We start from the raw sequence: 2,581 nt of genomic DNA, 5'->3' as shown, positions 1-2,581 counted from the left end.
GAGAGAAGCCAGCATTGGTGGAAAACATTTATGAAAAGGCATTTAATATGTTTGTCATTAATAATCCTCCCCCATTCGGATACATGCACGGAAAAATATGATGTCTTGACTGATAAAGAAATCTGCCCATCATACAATTTGTCAGTTTCATCCCTACAAAGTTTCTGAATCAAGGATCTCTTCTGAGCAGAGGGGGTGGAAAGGAAATGGGATGTTTTGGCAATGGATGGAAAATTAAGTTTGTGGATGTTACTTATTTAGAAGCAATCCTATTTCAGCTTTCGAATTCTCATTAAGGCCTTATGTACCAAAATCAAGAAAGGAAATCATAAATCCAATCAGAATTCATGTGTCAGCATCAGAGAAGTGCACAAGAGTCATGAATCTGAGAAAGCTGTTCATGATAAAGTCGTCGCCATCTTTCCACCAGCTTTGCTGACTATTGAGCACAACCTACATGGAAGAGAATCAAGGCTTACAGCCCTTGTCTGATAGTAGTTTCCCATCACTCCACATCTTCGCCATGCATGATACTCTGCATACAACACTGGATCAGCTGCTACCTGCTTCACATACTCTCCCAGCTTTTCCATGGTTTTAAACTTTGAACCCTGGATAATTGATCCAGGTGGGACTAAATCCAACACATTCGGAGCTCCAAAATATATTGGAATCGCTCCAGCATCTAAGGCATAGAAGAGCTTCTCTGTGACATAGCTCTCAGTCCACGTATTCTCAATTGCTAATACAAACTTGTAATGTGACATGGTACAATGCAAGTGATAGGACCAATATACTCTATCACCTTGCCCTTCTGCACAGTGCGGATACATGGTTAACATAGCATTTGGACCATCAACATTATTTAAACACTTCCCAAAAGAATGGTGTGGCAAATAAGAAAGTAGCTCCGCTGCAACTTTGTCTCTGTTAGGAAGACATCGAGATGAAGACCAGTATACCAGGATGTCCTACATGAGGCAAATATGTAATGGTTAGTGACTATCGTGGGTGTATTATAGATGAAACCAAATATATCAAGAAGTAGAATCCTTTCATACATACATCTCTCTTGATTGAAGAGGTGAAATAGCTCCTTTGAATGTGAAATGATGCCCCTGCATATGTTGCTTGAACTGTATCACCTGCATGATACCCTATGAATATGTCTTCAAATCCACTACGCCGTCTTCCTGCCTCTAAATCCATGTAAGCCCTCAATGGCTCTCCTCTACGCCTCTGATAAGCATAAACAGCAATCCACTCATAGCCTTAACAATCTTACTCAAGTTTGACATCCAGGATCTGGAAATTGGTATGCATACATAACGACATCTACATGCAAATCGAATCGACATGATTGTTCGTTCATTAATAAGGGCACGATTGAAAGTCAAAAAGGCCTGAAGAAATAGAAAAGGACTATGGTGATAATTACCTGGCGTGGCGGAGTGACTGACTCATAAAGTAGCACATCTGGATCATCAGCCAGGATTTGGGACTTTGTCCACATGCAAGTGAGGCCACAGTCACAGGAATACAGGTTCTGGATGTTGTCAGGGATCCATGTCCACTCCTTGATGTACACGATCACATGCTTCTGCTTGAGGGAGGAGCATGCCACCGGGTGAGGGCTCTGCAGGCTAGGGTTATGGCTGATTGATGCACCATAATTGGCGTCACGAGACATTGACGAGCAACCCACCTTCGCATCCCACTGGTTGTATGCGTCCAAGAGATCTGTAAAGGAGGAGGAGGAGGAGGAGGTGTTCAAGGGAGCCATGTACCTACTGTTCTTGATTGTGCGGGAGGAGGGGCCTCCTGCCAAGGCGCCGAACAGGAGGGTATCCATGTCCGTCATGGTAAAGACGCTGAAGAAGAAGATGATGATGAAGACGAAGAAAAGGAGACAAGCCGCCATGGTGAAGAAGAGCCTGGTGGCCATGAAGGGTTTGCGGTAGCAGCAGCATTCTGCTTCTCTCTCTCCCTCCCGATCTCCCTCTTTATAAAACTCAAAAAGGTAGAAAGAAGCAGGGCAGGGCAGGGCAGCACACCATTAGTCAACACAACAAACGCACACAATGTATATACATATACATACATAATATGTATGTATGTATGTATGTATGTATGTATGTATGTATGTACACACACACACATACAAGGAAACATACATACAGGCAAACATACATACTGATACAACAAACAATAGTTAGCATTAAAGAACATACAGAAACAAAGGTCAACAAGACCATGGGACAGGTATGTATGAGACCGAATGATCCACCGATTTTAGGGTGTTGCTCATTCGGTCAATTGTTCACTTACGACAACATGAAACATACGCCCAAGATGCGACATATAAAGCAACCAGCAATGATCCAATCTCCTTTGTGTCGTATTTTTGAGATGCCTCTGCTTTGTATAAGAAAGTGATGTTGCATTGCATCCTAAGACCTCCACTCCACCTATGACTAACAGATACATTATATTGAGCAATGACATTGATATTATCTTCGTAACTCGAAAAGGAATAGGGAATGAATATGTCCTACAAAATGTAACCAACCTTTAGCAATGG

The 2,581-nt window shown here is 42.3% G+C and overlaps 1 protein-coding gene across 1 annotated transcript; it reads right to left on the bottom strand.

The window, feature by feature from the left end:
• Nucleotides 1–220: 220 nt before the first annotated feature.
• On the bottom strand, nucleotides 221–1,968 carry FUT13 (fucosyltransferase 13). Its single transcript, XM_087332589.1, has 3 exons — nucleotides 1,439–1,968; nucleotides 1,066–1,239; nucleotides 221–971 (listed from the first exon to the last, which is right to left on the bottom strand). Exons 1-3 carry the CDS (start codon nucleotides 1,943–1,945, stop codon nucleotides 399–401), a joined length of 1,254 nt encoding a protein of 417 aa, XP_087188715.1. The 5' UTR covers nucleotides 1,946–1,968; the 3' UTR covers nucleotides 221–398.
• Between the last annotated feature and the right edge of the window lie 613 nt (nucleotides 1,969–2,581).

Source organism: Azolla caroliniana, unplaced genomic scaffold (assembly GCF_043228905.1).
Source record: "Azolla caroliniana isolate FFs.n. ecotype wild unplaced genomic scaffold, voAzoCaro1.0.p SCAF_16, whole genome shotgun sequence".
NCBI classification, from domain to species: Eukaryota; Viridiplantae; Streptophyta; class Polypodiopsida; order Salviniales; family Salviniaceae; genus Azolla; species Azolla caroliniana.
This window is presented reverse-complemented; position numbering and strand designations above follow the sequence as displayed.

Excerpts from the sequence above, each read along its gene's own strand:
- FUT13 (XM_087332589.1), bottom strand. The coding sequence starts at position 1,945 with ATGGCCACCAGGCTCTTCTTCACCATGGCGGCTTGTCTCCTTTTCTTC. Across the intron at positions 1,240-1,438 it reads CAGTCACTCCGCCACGCCAG|AGGCGTAGAGGAGAGCCATT; the intron begins GTAATTATCACC and ends TATGCTTATCAG. Across the intron at positions 972-1,065 it reads CCTCTTCAATCAAGAGAGAT|GACATCCTGGTATACTGGTC; the intron begins GTATGTATGAAA and ends TGCCTCATGTAG.